Source organism: Ictidomys tridecemlineatus, chromosome 2 (genome assembly GCF_052094955.1).
Source record: "Ictidomys tridecemlineatus isolate mIctTri1 chromosome 2, mIctTri1.hap1, whole genome shotgun sequence".
Lineage (NCBI taxonomy): Eukaryota > Metazoa > Chordata > Mammalia > Rodentia > Sciuridae > Ictidomys > Ictidomys tridecemlineatus.
Window position 1 is genome coordinate 169,933,908 of NC_135478.1, and position 22,012 is coordinate 169,955,919.

General features: G+C 35.5%; 1 protein-coding gene across 1 annotated transcript in view; it reads left to right on the top strand.

The window, feature by feature from the left end:
- The window catches only part of LOC120891565 (cadherin-related family member 4), a 143,629-nt gene extending 122,124 nt beyond the window's left edge, over positions 1-21,505 (top strand). The window contains exon 22 of the mRNA XM_040290880.2: positions 21,353-21,505. Coding sequence (XP_040146814.2) covers positions 21,353-21,505 — 153 coding nt within the window. The remainder of the gene's footprint in view (positions 1-21,352) is intronic.
- The last annotated feature ends 507 nt before the right edge of the window (positions 21,506-22,012 follow it).

Genomic DNA, 22,012 nt, shown 5'->3' on the forward strand with positions numbered 1-22,012 from the left:
TTCTGGATCTCCTGAGACCTTTCTAGGAGTCAGCCTGCCACCTGCATCAAGTTTTCCAATGGGAGCTATAACCTTTGTTTCATTGACATAGTTCCTTAATCCTGTGTAATTGCACATTTACAAATAGTTTAGTAAATTTTCCATTTCAGTGATTAATTCTTAAATTTTTAGAATTATACTCTATTTCTCATCGTCAGAAAATTGCTAAGCAAAAAAAAAAAAAAAAATCACTGAATTTCTACTGTAACCAGGCCACCTTAACATCATGTTAAGGCCAGATATAACACAGACACAAAAAAATACATACATGCTTTGTAGCCTCACCAAATGTTTTTGTATGATATTTGAAGAGCAAGTGTGAAGTAGAATTTCAACAAAGTGTAGATGAATATGTACAAAATGTCAAGTATCCCAGGCTTTGATTAGAGAACTTGGGCAGCAGTGTCTGTTACTGTTATGGTTTGGATCTAGAATGTCTCCTAAAAGCTCAGGTGTTGAAGGCTTGTCCTCTCATCAGCAGTGTCCAAATGCAGGTTTTGGGGAAGTGATTGGATCATGAGGGCTCTGACCTTATCAGCAGATTAATTCATTGATTAATGGATTAAGTGGTAGAAGGTGGAGGCAGATAGGTCACTGGAGACATGCCCTCTGGGACAATATCTTTGTCCAGGCCTTTCCTACTTCTCTGCTTCCCAACTGCCATGAGAGGAGCAGCTTTCCTTTGCTATGCCCTTCTGTCGTGTTTGTCTTGGAACCAGTTAACCATGGTCTGAAACCTCTAAAATCATGGGCCAAAATAACTCTTTCCTCTGTTGTCAAATATTTTTTTAAAAAAGTTTTTAGTTGTCAATGGACGTTTATTTTATTTATTTTTATGCAGTGCTGAAAATTGAACCCAGTCAGTGCCTCACACATGCTAGGCAAGTGCTCTACCACTGAGTCACAACCCCAGCCCTGTCAGATATTTTGATCACATTAACAAAAAGCTGACTAACACATTCACTCTTGTGTCTTCACAGAACTTTCTCTTCCCATTTTTCATTCTGACAATGGTCTCTTCTCCTTCCTTATATTCTGTGTTACCATTGTAGCGTATTCATTGTTTGTTTTTTAGAACAATTTAACATTCTCTTGGTTTCTACAAGTCATGTTTTCACCCATGACTTCAACAGAACAGAGGAAATTTTTTTTTTTTTAATTTATGCTTGAATCTTTGTTTCACTTTCTTCTTCTGGGACCCTCTACACTATGACACTACTCATAGTCAAATGTTCTAAAAGAAAATGTGTGTTATAGCTTAGATTCCATAGCAGAATTACAGCTAAGCAATATGGGTAACAAAGTGCATGCCAGCTTCTGGGAAGATTCAAACATATATTTAGTATCTCTTTTTAAGAAAAATATGATGTCACAATCATGTACAAAATCAGCAGATGTGGAGTCATGTGGGAGCCCTTGAAACTCAGCATCATAAGTTTTCTGGTAAATCTGTTTTTGAGAATCCCAGAAGAAGAAAGTGAAACAAAGATTCCCAAATAAAATGTTACATGTGTTTCAGGGGTTCTTTAGCCTGACTTAGGTTTTTCAACTCATATTGTTCCATGTTAAAAAGCTGTTGCTACAATTTCTTGAGCAAAATTGAAGATATTACGTAAGTTGTATTACCTAAGTTATATTATCTAAGATGATAAAGTATGCAGGAAAAGACCATGAAATCTGCAAATGAGAGAAGTGAGCAGTCTGTTCCAGGATATCCCAGAAACACACACCAAGCCAGCTAGGCATTGCCTCACCCTGAATGCTTGCACAGCTAATCCTACCCCTAGGGTCCCACTGGTTCTGGCTCCTAAGAAGCTTCCTCTCCACTGTTCACCTGCTCCAGGGGCTGCAGCTGCTGCTTCCAAGGTCAGTTTTCTCCAGCAAATGGTGCTTGTTTCTTCTGAAACTCTTCTAAATATGAGTTAGTAAACACTCTGTGAAACCAGGATTTCATGTTTTCCATCACAGTCTATGTACTCATTACTCAGTTTTTCTATTCTGGGGGATAGTTCATTTTGGTGTTTTATTAATGACATGTTTAAAACTTTCACTAGCAAAGTATTCATCAAAGTTGAAGGTGGCATCTCAGTTTTGACACCATTAAAGAAGGCTGTAGTTTTGACACCTTTAAAAAGCAAAGGGATAGCCGAGTCAAATGATGGTTCCATTCTCAATTTTCCAATATGTGTAATAAGAATTGTAATGCATTCCACTGTTTTATTTATATATATATATGAAATAACACCAACATGACACCAGGGCAGTACCATTTCCATTTCTATTTCATTAGCAAGATGCATTGGGTCCTTTCCTTGACAGTCATATAGTCTGATTTTAGACTTGCCTTAAACTGGAGATGTTGGTCAGGCCTGGAGGTTCAAAACCATCACAATGCAGTAGAAAAAAAACACCTCCATCTTAAAAAGAATTTACTTGTTTCAGGCAGATACCACCCTGTACTGGAGGCCTCTTCTTCTAGTGTTGCAGTAGCAATTTTTATCTAAACCATTACTACTGCTGTACTTTCATTTTTTTTTTCTCCTGGTTCTTGTACTCTTTTTGCTAGATCAAACACAGGAGGAGAGAGGGTTTTTTCCCTTTATGTGAAGCTGTAGTATCTAAATGGTAAAATTAACACTAAGCATTATAAGCACTTACAGTACAAGTGTATAATACAATTGATTCCAATTATATGTCTAATATTGGAAGCTACAAGAATAATACATGAAATACCCCCAAAGTCTTCACCTACAAATTGCAGCTCCACTGAAAATTGCCCAAATTCAATAGTTGAATGTAAATGCAGTTTTCTTCCTCTGTCATGTGGACCAAGGCGTTTAACACACACTTGTCAAGGGCTATGGCCACAGAGATGATGCCATTCTCAGGCTGGAAGCATGCAAAATGCAGGGGAGGTTAATTTGTTGGGGGGACTAGCGTACATGAAGGGATCTGTGAGGAAGGTGCTTTTTTCCTGTGGTCCCTATTTCCAGGGTCACCATTTCCTCCTACCAATGTATTTCTACACCTAAGCCCAGGAACCCATTTTACGGTTCCTCCCACCAACCTTCCTCTTCATTAATGTTCCTCCTTGTAGTTCTTGCTGCTTTGGCCCTCTCTGTGCTTAGCACCCACTCTCTGATGCACTTAGGTGAAATAAGTAATGTATATATTAAGGTATATATATATATATATATATATATATATATATATATTCAGTAGAAATATTTAAAAAGATTAAGAGTTTCTCCTTCTCAAAAGTCCCTAGTATACTTAGCCTTATTCCTGAAGTAGAAAGTGTCAGTATTTAAAGTTGTGGGAATAGAGAGGGATAAGGTGAGAGGAAGGGGAGAACAGCTACATCCCATAAACTAGACTTTTCATTTACTTTCCATTTCAAGGGACTGTAGGTTTCTTGTCTCATTTTTTTAAACCATTGTCAGTACATTTAAAGTTTTATATCCTCCTTGATGAAGTTGTTTGGTTGAAAAAAATCAAAGCTGGGATGTGATCAGATATATTTAAGTTGCACAACCACCCCACCACTAAGCTTTGTGCACAAGATGAGAAAACAGAAAAAAATCCGGATGTTGCTAATTCAAGAGACTGTAATAAAACACTGATGTTTTAAATATGCTAAAAGCAAAAATTGGCAAACTTTTTGCCTGATCTCAAAGTTTTACAGTGTTAAGTACTTGTAAGCTCTGTATAAACATATCTACCTTCTGAGTGCTTTGGTGCCTGAAGTAACTACTCATTTTTATAATATAATATTAGCTAATATGAAAAGAGAAGAAACAAAAGTTAGTGTTATCATTTGGATCCAAAGTGTACCTCAAAGGCTTATATGTTGAAGGACTTGACCCCATGAGGTCCCCAGCTGATACTGCTATTGGGAAGTGGTGAGACCTTTAATGTTTTGGACATAATGGTTGGAAGTTAGGTAACTGGGGCCATGCCTTTGAAAAGGATATTGAGAGCCACCCCTGCCAACTTTGATGAGATGAGCAGTTCAGTTCTGCCATGTGCTTCCTGCCACGATGTCGTGTCTTCTTACCAGCCCAAAGCAATGGGGCCAAATGGCCTGAAAGTGAACCAAAATAAATCTTCCCTCCATGTAAGGTTATTATCTTGGGTATTTTGTCACAGTGCCATAAAGCTGATTAACACAAGGAGGGTAGTTAATCATATTTAGTTAACAGTAAAGACAAAGTGATCTGATCTCCTCAGATTAGATATTGTGGCCATCTTTGGATGTATCATTTAATGACTACAGAAATCTTGCATAAGGAAGATATTAATATTAGCTTTTAGGGAATATAGTAACAAGCACTGTGATGACAACCATACTTTTTCTCACGGGAAAGATGTACAAAAAAAGGCCAGAACTTCTTCCAAAGACAGTGGTCAGTTATGTAGATGCGGATTCAGCAACTGAGTGCGATTCTAACATTGGAATGAGATTTGTTGTTTAAAAATTCTCCTGAGCATTCAGAGGAGACTGTGTCAAATGATTGAGAGTTGGGAGTTGAACTTAATCTTATTCAGAAGCAGTGTGGACTGCATTAAAATTTGATTCTATCTAGTATTTCTCTGATATATGAAAAGTGTCATTTGACTTTGTCCTTCATCTTAAACTTCTGTGGATTTTTTATGTGGCTTGAGTGTTTGCTATATAAATCAAAGAACCATAGTACAGATCATACCCAGAATCACAATATACAGAATCTCCAGAATCTATACTGTTTCAAGCCCACTCAGAGTTTGTAAAATTATAGAATTATATATATATATATATCCACAATATGCAATAACTTGCATTTCTCTGTTCTATGGTAAAAAAAGTTATTTGATTGTTCCATGTGTATTATAGTGTGTATTGTTGATTTAAAACAAATAATGCATATGATTTTCTAGAATTTTTCTACAGCATTATTTTTGTCATACTCAATCCTTTTTGCAAAAGTATGTTAATTTATAAGTTAATTTCCTTCCTCTTCTTGACACAATATTTTATGGAAGGGCTCTAATAGGACAGCTGTAGCCATAGGAAGAGATTGTCTTTTCTGGGAGAGTGGACATTGTCATCCTGGCCAGGAAAGATAGAAAGAGAAAGGAGCTTGATCACATGATGACAGTAATAAGTCATTTCATCAGTTATTTCATGAATTAAAGAGTGAGGGGTCACCATGTCTCAAGGAAGCAAGGAGACTTGAAAAGGTAAGGACTGAACAATTTCAATTGGATTAGTATAGCAAAGTCATTGGTGAGATTCCAAAGAAGCTATTGTAGGAGAAGATAAACAGAAATGGAAGTGCAATATGAAGAATTTGAGAAAAGAGAGTTGCTTTAGAAAGCTGAGTTGAAACTAGGAGGAACAAAGAGATGGGACCAACATTAGAGGTATGAGCAGTTTCTAAGGAGACTCCCTATGCTTGGTGTTGGATTTAAAAAAAAATTATGCAGATAAGAGACTTAAACATGCTTAATACACTACTTTGGAAAAGACCTAATCAATATGTCAAATTTAAAGGAAGACCCCCAAGTCAAATTTGTACACTAAAAACAGTTAACCATTTGACTTTTATATGGAAGTTAAAATTGTTATTGGATAATAATTATGTCAGTTATAAAAATAATATATCCATGTTTTGAGAAACATGGTGTGTTGTCCTACCATAAATAGGATTTAGGTAAGAACCAAATGTATGGAAGAGAAGAAATGATTGGCACAAGCAAAGGGAGCGAATGGATGGCTCACTCTAGGGGTAAACTTAATCCTCTACCAGCAGCACAGAGCTGTCTGCCAAGTACCAGGGTGAGTGGGGAAGTCAGGATCTCTGCACTGGAGGAGGGGTGTGAAGGGACATGGTAGAGAGTTAAATCTCCCATGGAAAAGAAACTGGCCCTTAGAGAAATGAGGAACATGCCTGAGCTATATTTAGGATGCAAATTCAGGTCTGCTCAGCTCCAATTCTTTCCAGTTCTTTCTGCCGTCAAGTTGTCTGCCAGCATGGAGGATATAATGCTTCATTCATATGTAATATTCAGTGCAAAACAGATATTCCTTCATTTTTCTCCACAAGTACACAGACAATCAAAGTCTGATCATCTCTGGTACATGAGGGGAAAACAAGTAACAAACTGAGCTTGGGACACTTAAGTGCTTTCCCCAAAAGTCACTGAACAACAACAAAGTAGAAACACTTCAATCTAATGTATGAAATATGATATGTCAAGAGCTTTGTAATGTTGTGAACAACCAATAAAAAATTAAAAAAAAAGAAACACCTTAAATTCACAACACCCTGTGTGTTTTCTTTGTCCTGACCCTTGTCAAAGTGGTTCTCCAATTCAGATATTATAATTACATCTTATATTCATTCAATAGCCTAAAAAAGTAGTCTCATTGCCTTCAGAGATCTCACTCTCAATAACATCACACAAACACATCCTCCTTGAAAGCTTTGAGTAATATTTATTCCACATTAAAGTGAAGTAATTCCTAGGTTAGGAAAGTATGACCTCTTCAGTTATACCCTATCACTTCTTTTCTACATTTTGTCCTAAGTTAGAACAGACACATACCTTGGTGGCTGTCAATCACTTGCTGAAATCATATTACATATGCCTATTTTCTGTGTCCTGGGTAATTGATTTTCTTTGTATGGCAAGTTTTCTCCTATTTTACCTCTTAGACTATTGTTGGTTCTCAAAAATGGTATAAAGCTTTTAATACCAGAATCCTTCTTCATTCATTGAGCTATTTTCTCATTAAGAATATGACATAAAATATAATGAAAAAAGAGGAAACTATATATTAACTTAGGGGGAAAAATGTGCATGTATTTGTATAAATGTGTACTTATTAAATATATATTTTACCCATATATGGCTATTATTTATCATTTAAATTCATAAATATTTGTTTTATTAAACAAATCATATACTACATATAATCTGGATTATATAAAATATTATGTATAAAACAGTTTTATATTTGAAGATGCTCTGATAAGTAGAGTGCCAAGTTCCAACTCTCTTGTTTGAAGTTTTAAAATTATTTTAAAAAATCTAGACTTAAACTTTTGTTTTTGAGAATATTCATGTAATTCTGTTGCGACTAAACTTAGCATGAAACATTTAGTAAGATTTACTTTCATCTTCCAAAGACTGGAATTCTATTAAATTCATAGTATTTATAAAAAGTAGTATGCAATAATACAACAAAGCAGCAGATGGAGCTAGGGAACTTACTCATTCCCATTATTCTTCCAGTAACTTTCTTTTGTTGTCTCTGAAGTGATTAAAGATTCTAGATGCATTAGACATACATATTTTTCTTATTCCTTGAAACTTCTATTTATGTATGTATGCATTCACTATAGTATTTTTGCATTTCCAAAATTAATGGGTAAGTTATATTTATCCAATATTTAAATAAATAACTATATAGTAATAGAGATTGTTGGTTTTTTTTTTAATAATTTGGCAATGGAAATGTTATTCAGTGGTAGTAAATAAAGCACTGTAAAAACAACTTTATTCATGACCATCACAATAATTATAAAGTACAATGGGATTTTTGTATTTGGGGAAAGATTGAGCTCAACTCTGAATATATCCTGGGAAAGTAAGATTTTATACCTAAGAAGCTGGGTGTGGATCAGAGGATGGAAAAATGGGAAACCCTGGGGGTTGGGGGACTTCAGCTAAACAGATCTAACAGGATACTTACTGAAGACTGGCTGCAGCAGCTAGACATCACCTGGAGGATGAGGAATCCTATCAGAGATGGAGGGTGATCAGATATCAGAGGAAGTGGGTTTCTGCTAAATAAACTTAGCAGGGGTTTTATTCAAAGTGGGTTTTACAAGAAAATGCACAGATTGGTCTAAGAGAAGGTTCAGGATCCTAACTAAAATTTGTTCAAGCAAAGAATCTTTGCCAATTTCAACATTTATGCTTCAATGATATTAACATGCTTATGTTTTATATATTTTTAAATATTTTGAAAAAACATCCAATGTTTTTTCCCTTTACAATGTTTTCTTTAAAGCAATAGCTAATATTTACCTGATTAGTTATCACTCAAGAAAAAGTCCACTGCAATTATGAATATTATATCTGAAGGATACAGACAAAAGTAACTTACATTCCTGTTCCTATGACCAGACCCTAACTCCAGCCTTCCAAAAGTGCCCACCAAAAGTAAGTAACTCCTCCCATGACCTGGCTCTGCTGAGGCTGTGTATAAAACCCAGACCTTCTGGATGGCCATTTTCCCCCCAAAGATGTGCCCCTCCAGTGCTAAGTAAAACATGGCTGGTCCATGAGGTCGGCCTCCATTTTTTTTTTCCTTTTGTATTCCCTTCCATGTGCTTTCAATATCTTCAGCACACATCCCAACTTAGTTCTAGCAATTCATTCCTGAATAATCAACCTCATTAGTCTTCTTTATTTACCCCCCTGCAGGCAAAGTTCGTTGATTTTTCTAAGTGCTCTATTACCAACAATTACAATTAGGTTGCAATTAATAGTTTAATTTTCTCTCCTGCTTCTGGCCTATGAACTATAATCCACAGCACTTGGCACAGAGCCTGGCATAGAGTTTGTACTTGGTAAGCATTTAACTTCAGTGAGTGAGAGGAGATGAGCATTTGGAACCTAAGAAAGAGCAATGAGAGAAACAGAAAATCTAGATAAAGAGGGTATTTTAATCAGGTTGGTTTTTTGTTTGTTTGTTTGTTTGTTTGTTTGTTTTTGTTTTGTTTTTTGCTGCTGCAACTGAAAGATATGACCAGAACAACTGTAAAGAGGCTCACGGTTTCAGAGTTCTCGATTCATAGACCCCAGGCTTCATTCCTCTGGGCTTGAGGTGAGGCAGGACATCATGGCAGGAGAGTGTGGCAGACAGAAATACTAGCATGATGATCATGAAGCAGAGAGAGAGAGAGAGAGAGAGAGAGAGAGAGAGAGAGAGAGAGAGAGAGACTCCACTTGCCAGATACAAATATATACCCCAAAGCCATGCCCCAAATGGACCACTTCCTCCAGTCACACCCCACCTGCCTCCAGTCACCACTGAGTTAAATCCCATCAAGGATCAATTCACTATTAGGCTAAGCCAAAACCCAATGGCTTCTCCTCCAAACCTTCTTGCATTGTCTCACATCTGAGCTTTTGGGGGATACCTCATATTCAAACCTTAACACAGAAAATATGTGAAGAAAATAAAACATTGAGGAATGAATGACGGCAGGTTTGCAAGTGCTTCATTGAAACCCAAGAGTAACATGATTGTCTTTGGTTAATAGAAATAGCATTGACAGCTTAGAGTAACTCCAGGCCAATTGAGACATCATCATATCATCCTAAAGATATACTTTTATGACATTCAATATCTATTGTTGGACAGTTCATTTAAATGAGTAAAACAGGGCTAAGGACATGGAAAACTCAATCCATGCTGTGTCTAAAGGAGATGTCACCTGTTTGGTGCTGGAAGTTAATTGCTATGTGGAATTATAGATCCAGTATTGTAGACCTTCTAATACCAAAGAGAAGCCAAAACAATAAACCTTATCATTATGAACTGACAATTAACTTCAAATTTTAAAAACTCTTTCCAATTTAAACACATTATGCCCGTGCACTCTACAAAGCCCAAAGGCAGCCAGATTATCTTTTCTTAACTCAACAAGGGTAATAACAGTGCTGATGGAGAGGCAATATTTGTTTCCAGGAACCTCTGGGAAGTAGATTGGATAGGAATTAACAACCATGATGAACATATGACCAGAAGCATAAAATATATATTTCTATCTTCAATTATACAATATTTGAATGTAGTTATTTGTTAAAGCAATGACAATTTTTTCCTTCTTGTTTCATCTTCACCAAACCTAACTTATTTTCAATTGTGTTATAAAAGTATACTCCTAAGGTTTTATATTAATCATTAGGGTTTGATTTTACTCTATTTATTTAACATATACATGTAATTTCATTAAAAATTAGCACATGTTCCTTTTGAACATCCAAAGATATAAAGAAAATCTACTCCTTCATCAACAATTGATTCCACAGAAACAATCATGATTACCAATTTGGTTTAATTACCAAATTAAAAATGTAGTTTAAACACAAGAAGGCAAAACAGATTCAGAGAATTTTAAATTATTGCTAATTATCTACATAAAAATTGATTGAGTATAAATTTCTCCAAAGAAAAGTAGCAGTTGTATGGCAAGTAACTTAAACCCTCTTTAGAAGCCATGACCAGTTCATCCCAGTATTCTAACGCCCAGTTCTCTCCCACTATCATCAAATAGCAGATGACAAATCAGTAACAATCCCTCCTAAGAAACAGATGAGACTGAGAACTTTGAAAATACAGTGGCCTCTAGGGGGCATGTTCAGCTCTCTCATAGGCCTGTGGCACTTGATTCTCTCTGAATTGTAAGGGATTCTGTTGACAGGAGAAGAAAATTTTAAGATAAGTAATAATTATAAAATTATTAAAATGCTAATACTTATTATTAGAAGGGTATTGCTTTTAATCTATAGTGTACTGGAAAAAGATAAGTATTAATACAAATTTTTTTTTGCATATTGACTCTTAACAAATTTTATAAAACTCATAAAATTATGTTTTTATTGCACAAATATTTTTGAGTCTGGGTTCATATGTTTAATTTTTTATATCCTAAAACTTTCCATAGTGTAAATATATGGTTAAATCATTTTAAATCTTTCTTGCATTTCACTGTATAAATATGTTGTATCAAACAATTTCAACTATTTCTTCTCCTCGTCTTTCTCTTCCTCCTTCTCCTCCTCCCCTTCTCCTTCTTTTTCTCCTCCTTCTTCTTATTGAATGTTTGGGCTTCCTCTGACTTTCTATTACATAAATCATACTCTGAAATGTTCCCTCGTCAGAATCAAAGTGCAGGCAGACCTAGCTTCACACCTCAGTTGTGGCATATACTATTATTGTTAGCTATGAACACCTGTAATCCTCAGGGATTTTTTTTTCCCCTTAAATTGGTGGCCAGTATCTGTAAGACATTTGCTATTAGGACTAAGTGACTTAAGACATGAAAAGAAAGAGTCCAGCATATATGAAATATGTGCTAGCTGGTATTGTATCATCATTAGAATTTTGGTACATGAATCTGCATTTAAGATCATTTCTCTAAAACACTTCTCAAAGCTCACTATCTCATTCAAAAGTCATTGATCAGTACTTTCAGATTGCTTTCCAAAGGATTTGATCCCAGCTTTAAAGTTCTTTTAAAATGTTACTTTTCTTCATTGATACAAATCCAGAAAATAACTCATTCAGAGAATAGCTTGACTTTAAGGATTTTAGGAATTCACATTGTATTTAGATGCCGATTCAAAGACCATGCGTCAGAAAGTACCAAGTGCATCTGACTCTGATTTCATTATTTTTTTTTCCTAAACCAGATTATCTGAGCTTCACAAGGTCTGTCAAGTATTTTATGTGCACTTAAATCTGTCCCTTTCTCCTGAATAGGGAAAACAACACTCAGTATATTTCAGGAAACTCTGGATCTCAATAAAAGTGAAGAACACCAGGCATAAGTCCAGCCTTCCTAAAATATGAGACCTGCCTCTCTGCTTGAAGAACTTCAAGTCTCTTGTTTTTTTCCCAGCCAGTTATGTTAATCAGTGCAAATGTATGGTGCTAGCTTTTGTCCTACTTTTGGGCTGATCTTGTCTACAAGCTTTTCTAAAAATGAATTAGTGTCAGTTGAGTAATGTGTTGTATAATTACCATATTGCTCTTTTGAAGTTTGCATTATATATAACTAATTAAAATAAATTTCAGCTGCCTACTATTGGTCCACACACATTTAATTCATGAATTGTTTTATTCATTCATGTTGGAGATATGCCTGATTTTTTTGACTAATTACATCTAATTAGAAGATGCATTGAAGTACATAGCAAAACAGCTTACATTTATCTTTCTCTATTTGAGGGACTGCCAACTATATATTTGCAGAGAGCTAATCAAGGACCAATTATTTTTAGCTTCAATATTCTTGACTCTTCTACCTCTTGGTGCATCCATATGTACAGAAAGCAGAAATCCTTGAAAGAGGAATATATTTGGGGCATTTAGTGAAAATAAACAAGTAAACAAAAATAAATAAACAAAATGAAGTTAATCTTACATTTATGCCTAAAAAAAAATGTCTCCAACAGATGATCTCAGGGTAACTTTACCATTGAGCTACATCCCCAATCCTTTTTCTTTCTTTCTTTTTTTCTTTTGAGAAAGGGGCTCACCGAATTAGTGAGGGTCTCACTACATTGCTCAGGCTGGCCTCTATCTTGCCACCCTCCTACCTTAGCCTCCCCTGGGATTACAGGCATGCACCTGGCTCTGGGTTTGCCTTTGATTGAGCTATTTATAGAAAACCACTAAGCAGTCTGATTACTTTTAAGAGAAAAGATGTGGTTTCCCCTAAAATGGTTTTCTTTAAACTTCACTCTCCCAAGGGCTTTCTGGAATTTAGATAAGAATCTCAGCTATGTTGAGATGAAAGCTGCTTATGAAAGGATCAAAGTTCTGAAATACAAATAACCATTAAAAAGTAAATTGCAGAACATGTACCAACTTTTCTGTCCCAATTTTATGCTGGGCACCAACTTCATTGATAGGAGAAAGCAAACTCTTATCTCTTCAATTTGTAGTTCTTGCTGAATTTGATATAATATTTCTAATCTCATTTAGTTGATACTATAAAAATCCAGTTCAAGGAAATAGATTGTATGTGGAAAGCACAACATGCCTCTCAGAGGGTTATGGCAAGCTAGACTGACAAAACATGCATATGTCCCAATCCCTGTTTTCCACTAAAGTGGGAAAATATATTGAAATAGTTGAATCAAAGTCATTTCCATGAAACCAGCAACAAGTTGCTCATCATTTTGGAGTTCTTCCATCATTCCAAGAGTTTAGAGGAAATACACTGACTCTCTAGGCAGTGGCTCAACAGTGAACTTGAACTGTAATGGGTAGAAATTTACTATAATTTGGAATTTTTAAAAAACAAAAAATTATTTCCTATCCTAATTTGTTAGGATTTTTTAATTTAAATAAAACTATACCACCATATTACTGGGAAAATACAGAGTAATAGTTTTGCCAGTGTTTTGGATTCCTCCCACTCCTTCCATGGAGAGTGGAGGTAAGTTTCTTATGAAAGGTGCTCAGTGAGTCGGGAGCCGTCCTTTGCATGCTGTCAGAAACCTTTTTTGGAGATGAACCCAATAGGATTTAAAAGAAGGCATCTATTCAGGATTTCCCCATAACTTCCTTTAATTTTTCTCCACATGAATATCCCTTTACTACTGAGCAGAAGATATCCCAGAGTCTTGGAAATGAATTACCTAAATGTAAGCAAAATAATTTGCTCAAAGCAGTATCATTAGCCTAGTTCTACTTCAATCCTAAAATCTAAGCTTTTTGTTTATTTGTTTGTTTCAGAACCATGACTGTATTATGATATTCTCCGTGCTAGGGCTATTCAATAAAATGGATGAGTGAATGTGCACAAATATAAAATACATAAACCCTGCTCAAGTTGAGTAACCACATTTTGGTTTCTTAATTCTAATTAAAAACTAATTACCACAAGGTTTTATTAAATAATTCTTATCAAGTTTAAATACTTCCATAGTTTTCAATATCCATAATACCATGTCAGTCATGGGAATTTGTCCCCTCATGGTTTGGACTTGGAAAAATATTCTTGAAAGAATATTTGGAAATTTTTAATATTTCAGTGTTCTGTACATTTATAAATAATAACAATTTTAACACAGTTCAATAAAGTTTATTTTCCCTCTCTATTAGAACTTAATTTCTTAAAACCTTATCCAAACACCATTCCCATACACAGTATTGGAAGAAATACATCCCTTGTATCTGAGGAAAATTTAAAAATTAAGTCTGCCTTCAAAGAAAGAGAAATATGGGTTTGGACATTTGCATACACATTGGCCAAGGCATTCTAATAAATGTGCACTTGCTTTGGATACCTTGTGTGATCTAGAAAGAGGTTAGGAGATCTCATCCTGTTTAAATGCAGAGTTTCATGAGCTTGTCACATTTTGTAAGGGTTCCTAATCCTATTTACTCATGTTCACCATACCATAAAACTCCGAAGATAAGAGTTATCTGGGATGAATGTTGGTTCATGATTATAGGGATGGAGTTGGGCAAGGCATGAAACACAAATGCTAACCCACATTTAATTAAAGGATATCAAGTGTTATGTACAGAAATAACATTGAGAACTTAAATATTTTTCAGTCTTCTTTCTTTTCTTTCTTTTTTAAAGTGGAGAAAGACTAAACATAAAGGAAAGTTTTCAATTGTTAAGAGAATGACAAAGTCCTTCAGAATGATTGGTCAGTTTAGAAATTTAGCAGAGTGTAAGTACAGAACATTAATCAACCTCTTTTAATTCAACATGTAAACATATGTGAGACATGATAATTCATTATGAATTGGAGAAACTAAAAAAGTATACTTCACAGCTAAAAAGCAAAACTAACAAACAATAACAACAACATCAATAACAAAAACCCCTTCTGTCTACAGTTTATCTTATCAGTCATGGTTGTATGTCAGACTCTAACTACATATTTTCATTAAAAAGAAAAACTTTTTAGTTGAGGATGTCTGAGACATTTTTTTAAAATTTTTTTGTACAGAGGCCAGATCTACTGTGTTTTTTTATTGGCGCAGTCTTGAGTTTCATTCAATTATCCTATCATTATTGTCACAAAATCACCATGAAGTCCTCATAATATACTTCCACACATTCCAAAAAGAATTAACCTCAGCAAAGAGGTTTCTTTTCTTAGGGGATTTAATCATTGGGTAGGTTGAGAAAAATGCATGTCTTTGTAGATATTGTTCTAAGAAAATGTAAGTTCTGATTTCCCCCCTAGCTAGAATGCTTTCTTAAAAATCTCTTTAAATTAACATCTGAAAAATGACATTTCATATTCAAAGATTAAAAGATTTTTTATATCATATAAACTTCTTTTAAAGCTCTTTTTTTAAAAAAAAAAAAAACTTTTTGTTTTTTTAAGAGCAGTTTTATGTCCACAGCAAAATTGAGAGAGAGGTTTAGAGATTTCCAATATGCCCCTTTCCCCACAGGCCCAGCCATTCCAGCCATCAACATGGTACATTTGTTACAACTGATGAACCTGCATGACATATCATTGTCCCCCAAAGTTCATAGTTCATGTGGGGATTCACTCTTTGCACTGTACAAACGAAGATTTGAATGAATATATAGAGACATGTATGCGCCATTATAGTATCAGAATATTTTCATTGCCCTAAAATTCCTCTTGTTCCTCCTGTTTGTCTCTATCTCTCACCTAAACCCCAAGCAACTAATCTTTTCACAGTCACCATAATTTTGTGTTTTCCCCAGTGTCATAGTGTTGGAGCCTTACAGTATGTTGCCTATCCACGTGGCTTCATAGGTCATTTTGTTTTCTCAAGGTTGAATAACATTCCATTATCTGGATGTATCACAATTTATTTTTTCATTCACATACTGAAGGAAACCTTGATTTCTTACATGTTGTGACAATTATATATAAAGCTACTACAAACACTATGTGCAGGTTCAGTTTTTTCTTCTTTTTTTTTTGGTAAGGTTTTCACCTGTATTCAAAAAGATAGCAGATTAATATAATATATATTTAGGGATCAATTCAATCAATATCCTGGAGTACAAAGGGTCAAGTCCAAGAGTCCCTCCATTCTCCAACTGCCCTTTACCCTTTGTTCCTCAGCCCTGAAGTTAACTACTGTTAAAATTTGTATTATTCACAAATCAAACCTGAGTTTAGATATTTTTAGTGTGACAGAGAAATTCAAGAAAAATAGAGAGAAATCTACTGGAATCTTAAGAATTTATTTTCATGTAGAAAAGAAATGCATTTAAACTATTTGAAGCAAGGATGACTATGTAAATTGTCCAAATTTACTGTGTAGATATATCTAGTGTGTCTTTCTATATTCCAGTTTATAATGGATATATACACTTCAATGAATATCTGAGTTATTGAGATATTTTCTGGATATAATCTGGTTTGTCTATTCTAGTTTTTAAAGATATGTTCTAAAAATATTTATGAGAATATTAGACTGGAAAGGTTAACTATAAATTTAAAATGCTTAGATGCTAACATTTTTTTTTAATTTTAAAGTCTCATTTATCTTATTCTTTTTAATAACAATGTGTTTTATAACCCAAGATAATGTTTCTAGAAAAAAGTCTATAAAAATATATCTTAAAGTAGTTTTAAGAGGTAAATTTCAAGAAATATTTTAAAAGAACAAAATGTAAAAAGACTCCATTATTCAATGACCAAATCAATTCACAATTTTTGTTTTATCTTGGAATATATTTATTTTCCAGTAACTGAAACATTCCCTCCTTGATTTATCAGTTTGTGGGTTCTAAACTTCAACAACTTTCTAGGTCTGAAGAGAATTCTTAGTTCTTTTTCTACAGTCCGCCTCATCTTTGCTAACCATGCTTCAACATGTCTACTGTGTTTACTTTTCATCTCTAGCTTCAAAATTTTCTGTGGTTTCCCTTCCTTCCTTGTTGAAGTTTTACAAATAAATCTTGAGGGTGTAAGAGAATAATGCCTTCTTTTGAAACCTCAGAAAAATAGTTATATACAGTGAAGGATTGGCTTTCTTACTATATCTGGGCAGAAAATATCAAATAAAGGAGAACTTTTAAGCCTCAGAAAAGTAAATTTAGCTTACGAAAAAAACAAAATTGAGAGAGCCCATTTTATTTCAGAAGTGAAGAAAAACATATGTCAAAAATAAAAGTCTTTAACTAGAAAACAGTAATTATGCCTAAACTTCATCGTGGCTACAAGTGTGTTATTAAAGTTATATAGTTGACCGAATAAAGTGTTTTGTAGAGTTTCTTGGTATTTTTCCTAAATGCAAAAAACAATCATCCAAAAGTAAAAAGATGCCAAGGCCAACCTCCTTGACCCCATTTCATGTCCCCTGCTTCTGCCACAGGCATTCTCCTTGCACTTCAAATAGATCAAGCTACTCTCAGGTACTTTGTGTTCTTCCCATCCTTTCCTCCTGTGATTCTTCCAAGATATTTGCACTGGTGACATCTACTCCTCATTCAGGAGTAGTACATCGATTTTCTTCTCCTGATCACACTATCTAGTTAGTTTTACTAGTTAATTGCTCTTTCTCCATTGGGACAGTGATTATATCTCCTGAAATTATCATGCTCCTTTAATTGTCTATTGCCTATCTTCTCCCTCATTTAAGCTTTCATGAATAGGAATATTCAGTCTTATTCCCTTTCCATAGCTGGATTCCCGAAAAGTGTATGACACATAATAGTTTTGAATAAATATGAATATAATTATTTATTCTATTAATGCTTTTAGCATCTTTACAACATTAGCTCTCTTTGGATAACAGGATCATAACATTTTACAAATGGGAAGACTTTACTCTCACAGAGCCCTATTATCTGTTTAAGGTTAGTGCCACCAAAATTCATGTCTAACTTGAATAAGCTACTTGGATTGAATTATCATAGGAATTCACTCTGCCCTAAAGAATCTATCTCAATCCTATTGAAGTTATTTTACAGAATAAATCTAATCTAATGTACCAACTTAGCAAATGATTATTACTGTGTGAGGGAATACTGTGGAGGTTTAGAATACATCATTAAGCAAACAACAAAACAAAAATTTTCTGTTTCGTAGGCCTTACATTCTAGACAGGAGAGGTACAGCATTAAGTATAAGTTTATAAAAATCACAGTACTTTAGATGATATGGGCAACGGGGTGAGGGTGGTCAGTAGTTATAGGCTGAGGGAGGTCGAAATTTTAAAGGTGTTTGAAATACACATTTAAGGTGAAAAAATAGATAGAGATACATGGGTATATTCCCAGCAGAGAGCAAGGCAGCATACAGGTGGAGAGAAGGCCTGGTTCTAGCCGATGCATGTGGAACACAGGCAAGGAAGAGAGAAAAATAAATTGTGTGTGTGTGTGTGTGTGTGTGGGGGGTGATCAGGATGTTGTTGGCTATTGAAAGAACTGAAGTCTTTCCTGTGAGTGAAAAGGAGAGTTTTTGCCCTGTGCTAAATAGCAGTATCGTCCCACTTACGTTCTGAAAAGATTCTTCCGGCTGATGTGTTGAAAATAGAGCATGGGAGCCAGTAGGGAAGCAGGGAGGTCAGTAGGGAACTTATTTTGGAGTTCTCCTGAGAGGAAGTAATTCTGGCCCAGACCATCCCCAGATGGTGGAGCTGGTGAGAGAGAGCTCCATTCCAGAAGTACTTTGAAAATAGGATCAGAAGAATTCTTTTGCACTTAGGGCATGGAGTGAGAAAGATAAAGAGAAACTGAGGATGCCACCACAATCTTGGCCTCAGACTCTTGTGTGGAAGATGGACTGAAAGTTCAAGTTCAGACCTGAGAGAACTGGCAGCGAGGCTAGTGTACTAGTGCTTCTGAAAGGTGGTGAGAACTGCAGCTGAGACCCTGGTAGTAGGAATAGGGGAGAGGATAGACCTAAGCTTTATTTTAGGGATAGAATAATAAGAAAAATGCTAGTGGTAATAATAATAGAAATTACTATGTGAGAGTCCTTGATGAAAAAAATTACACAATAATTTCTTGAAACCTAATGTAAATGACATAAGTGAGGTAATGCCTTAGACAGTTTGTTCATAAAAAGAAACACCAAAAATTGGTAAATAATTTGCTTCATTTATGTAGATGGAGAAAGGGATGGTGATATTGTCTGATTTACAATATGCCCCTGAGGAAAACTGAGGGGCAGAAACATATGGTGTATAAAAAAATTGCACCCCTTCTTGGAGAGTTCTGAATATGTTACTTAGCACTACTAGATAAATATTCCTAGGATGCAACTCTGAAATGTAATTTTTTTCTCCCTGTGGTACTGAGGATCTACAGAGTACAACTCTTGGTCCCCTCTTTCCTCTTGCATGAAACACTTAAGAATCATTGTCACCTACAAGATGACGATCAACAATATTAAACTAGAACTCGCAGCTTTGGATTTAGACAACTTTTCATAATTGATTTCCTTTGCTTTCCCCTTCATATAATTATTCAGTGAAAATAATCTCATTCTATAAATCCACAGTTTCCCGTTTCACTGCATTTTTCTCTGATTGGTGAGCTCAGCAACCTTTACTCTCATGGTCTACCTTCCTTTTTTCAACCTGCCTGGCACCTTTTTTCCTGAATCTTTCTCTAACCCCCCCTCATGTCTTTAAAGAACCACTCTATTTTTGGTAGTTTTATGTCTTTTGTTATTTCTCATATTGTACTATTAGTAATCAGGGACCGAATTTTCAAGTGATGCTGTAAAGTATTCAGATGTAATCCTGACGTTGGATGGAAAGAAATAGACAGTTAGCTTAAAAACCTGGTCTAGGGACAGATGTTCAGGTCAGACTCTGCAAAAGGACCTCAGGATTCTGTGGATGTTGTCTATAGGCACCTGCTCAGAACATGGATCCATTGATTCATTGACAAAATCAAAAGAACTCAGCTATTCCCTCTTCCTATTGCGCTCTGAGAATCCCTGAGGGCACTTTGGTTTTATTTATGTTGCAAGGATGATATGGTTTGAGTAGGGACAGCAGGCAGAGTGCACACATTCTCCGTGGCCTGTGTGATTTTGGGAGAGCAGGACGTTGTAAGTGGGCAAGTTCAGGCACATGTGGACCTACAGGCTCTGGAAGTCTGCCTAGCAGCAAAATATTATGTTGTGCAATGATTTTCTAAATTTATATTTTTATTTTTTTGTGTGTTTATTTGTATTTATTTACTTTTTTTAAAGAAGGGGATTTTTTTCTAATTTTTACAAAATGACCATATAAACTAGAGATATTTCATTTACAAGTTTTTTATTCTTTCTGCAACTATGCATTGAACATCTAAAATTAGTCTGAAAAATAAATTTGGAGTCTATGTGAAAGGTGGAGTAGATGGCTCTTGTGATATGGGAAGACAAGCTGAAGGCTATCACAGTCTAATCAGAAGAGAGGCACAAAGGGAACAAAGAAGAGAATCAGATTTCCCAGATAGTCCAGAGATAAACTTGGGAATCAACTTAATGATTATTGAGTAAATGTGTGGTTGATATGGGGCACAAGGAGGGTAGGGGTGAAAGAGAGAAGTTAAGGATTACTAAAATTTTAATTTCCTGTTGACATTCTTTGGGAAGATGACGAAGAAAAATCCAGAAAAGCAATGTTATGCCTTTATCCATTGAAGGACAAGGTGAGTTCACACCTTAGACATGTACTACCTCTGTAAGCGCTTAGCAGTAAGTCTAAATAGTGATAGCCTACACAGTTGACTCACTACGGGTGAATCCTTCTCTCTTTAATTCCATGGGGTACACACAGCCACATACAGGCTCCCTTCCAGAGCCCTTAGATCTGCAGGTGTGTAAACATGCCCACTCATAATGTCTTGCTCCTGCATCCTTTAGTGGCTAAAGATACAGCATAACTTTATTTTTAGAAATATTATGCTTACATCTATGCATTAAGTGTATATTGCATGTGTAAGTATTTATGTGCATAATCAAGACATGAGCTTTTCATGTTTTAAATGCTATATTTTGTGTTATGTTTCTAATCTGGAATGTCCCCCCAAAGCTCATGTGTTGAAGGTAACATGCTTTGTATGCAAAAGCTATTCAATCAGTACTGCTAATTTTTAAAATTTTTTAAAAAATATTTGTTATATGTTGGTATGGCTATTTTGTTGGCATTTTTTTTTTGCTATTTTTGTTTGTTTTTAATAAAGAAGTTCTGTATACTGGGTACAATAACTCTGTGTCTTTTTAGAAATAATATTCAAAACAATGCTTCATCGTAATAGAAATGCTAAAAACTCATAAAAATAGAAATGCTCAAGTTCCCACTCACTGCTATTGCTGGCCTGGAAAGATGATTGGGAATTACAAGGAAAGGTTGCATGCAGCTGCATTCAGTGCACAAGCAGTTCCTTTGGGGGCTCAGCAGCATACAAATATGTTGGTACTAGATTGTAGCTGGGTATTTGGGTATTTGAGAGCTGTTGTTGGAATTGCTGTCACTGACACTGCATCTGCTAAATCCCCTGATTCTGGGATCAGGGCTGAGCCACCAGTTGCTGCTGTTGTTGTTATTCTATTGCTTCTGTTATAGCCACTGTTGTTACTCCTGCCAACATGGTCCTACTTCTTGGTGCTGCTGCTGCTGAAGCAGGATGGAAGTTTATTGAAGGTCCCACAGAATGCCCTGGGCACTCAGACGACTTGTGATAACTCTGATGGGTGTTTGCTGCTGTATCTGGTGTGAAAATGTCTAAGTGGAAGACAATCCATGTGCATAAACAGGGGCCTACTGGTGCACAAAGCCACTGAGCTGCAGTTGCAGGTTTCAAGTAGACTCTGTGAGAGCAGGCTTGGTGGAAGGGTGGCTGCTCTGTAATTCTGTAGCTGGTGGCAAGGAGCTTCATGGAACCTGTGCCTATATGTTGTAAAATCTCTGACTCTCTGTCTTTGCTAGATGTTGGGCTCTGTGCATCTGCAGAAAGTTACCAAATTTCATTTGAGAAGAAAGTGAAAATTTAGCATAAAAATATTAAATATGGGGCTAGGGTTGTGGCTCAGTGGTAGGGTGCTCCTCTAGCATGTGCGAGGCTCTGTGTTCGATCCTCAGCACCCCATTCAGGAAGTTACATGTCAGCACAGGAGAAATGATGAAAGTTTTAGCAAAGGGAATGACAAGTTGAAGCACTGTTTTAATAATCTGTCAGGAGATGTTGGGAGAAGAAGGGAGATTGCTAAGATCAAGTAGAAGGCT